Below are 1,378 nucleotides of genomic sequence, written 5' to 3' on the forward strand. Positions count from 1 at the left end.
ATTCCTGCTTAAATAATACAACTAATAATAATGGAATTCACATGCTATATGAGTAGATCTCAATTCAATATACTAACATGACACAACGTAACCATGTAATTAATAATCTAGTAAATATATGTAGTTAAGAATTACACAATTCAGTAATTTTAATAAGAAATGTATTCCTAAAAATGATTCTGAAACGAAATATGACAACTAAATTAAACATCACTCTGATGTATTGTTTTCTTTAATGGGCATGTCCGTGCATCGTGGAAATCGATTTTTTTGCACATATTACACAGCCTTGGCACCTTCTTCTTTCGTTGAGTAATTGATTTCTCATAATCACCAACAATTCTCCGTCCACACCCCTTGTTTCTACCTTCAATGGGAGGTTTAACGACCACTTCCGCTGGTATTTTTGAGCCAACAAAAAACTTCATTACATCATTTTTGTTCTGTGTGTCAGATTTCCAACTAGATTGACGCAAACTGTGCTTCAACTCCTTCAACTTCCCTTTCAGGTACTCAAGTCTCTCACCATCTAAACCTGCCAAACTCACACAGGATTGGAAATCATACCATATGTCATTCAACTTCCGATTTGTAACTTCAATTGCATTGCACTATTCTGATATTTCCTTGAACTGCAATGAATGCCTCATCTCAGCACCTTTTGTCCATCGGTTCACAACAAGATGTCTTGGTATTTTTGTTACATCAGCTTGGTTCAGTGCAAAAAAACCATGTCTACATACTATACCCATTTTCTCAAACAGCCTACATGTACATTGCACGTCATTGTTCAAATAAGTGTGTTTCACCTAAAATTCAAAAAACAATGTATATTAGCACCGAATAAAAAAAGTAAATGACAAGCACATGTAATGGTCACTGAATCGCGATTCAGTGTTGTGAATCGACATTCACAATACTGAATCGTGATTCATTGTATTGAAAATAGATTCAATTTTTATTGTTTCAATATCCATTATTAACTTTTACCTCAAATATTTTTCCATGTCTCTTTTTATCCTTTATGGAAAAAATCTTCACGCCATCTTCTTCTGATATACTGTTGATACTCATATCATAACAGGATGACATTATCTCACTCTGTACCTCATAAAACATTGTTCGAGTGTACAACTCTGCTGCATCCCTCTCCAATAACAATGGCGTGTCCATTCTTGGCATCGACTTCGTTCATTCATAGTTTAATCTTGCGTTTGTATGCCTTTGCTTCTCCATAGCACTCTCATATCGGAGATAAAATTCTGTCAATGTGTCAGATCTACGGTTGAATTTGTCAAAGAAACTGTTCTCACTATCTGATATTGATGTAGTCCGCAATAAACCGGCCATTGGATCATCAGCATAATAGGCTGGAATC

At 35.1% G+C, this 1,378-nt stretch overlaps 1 protein-coding gene across 1 annotated transcript; it reads right to left on the minus strand.

Annotated features, from left to right (window-relative positions):
* Positions 204-1,173, minus strand: LOC109846966 (protein FAR1-RELATED SEQUENCE 9-like). The gene is made up of 3 exons (XM_020416206.1): positions 991-1,173; positions 659-809; positions 204-535 (listed from the first exon to the last, which is right to left on the minus strand). The coding sequence occupies exons 1-3, from the start codon at positions 1,171-1,173 to the stop codon at positions 204-206; spliced, it is 666 nt and encodes a 221-aa protein (XP_020271795.1).

This window comes from Asparagus officinalis, chromosome 7 (assembly GCF_001876935.1).
Source record: "Asparagus officinalis chromosome 7, Aspof.V1, whole genome shotgun sequence".
In the NCBI taxonomy this organism is placed as follows: domain Eukaryota; kingdom Viridiplantae; phylum Streptophyta; class Magnoliopsida; order Asparagales; family Asparagaceae; genus Asparagus; species Asparagus officinalis.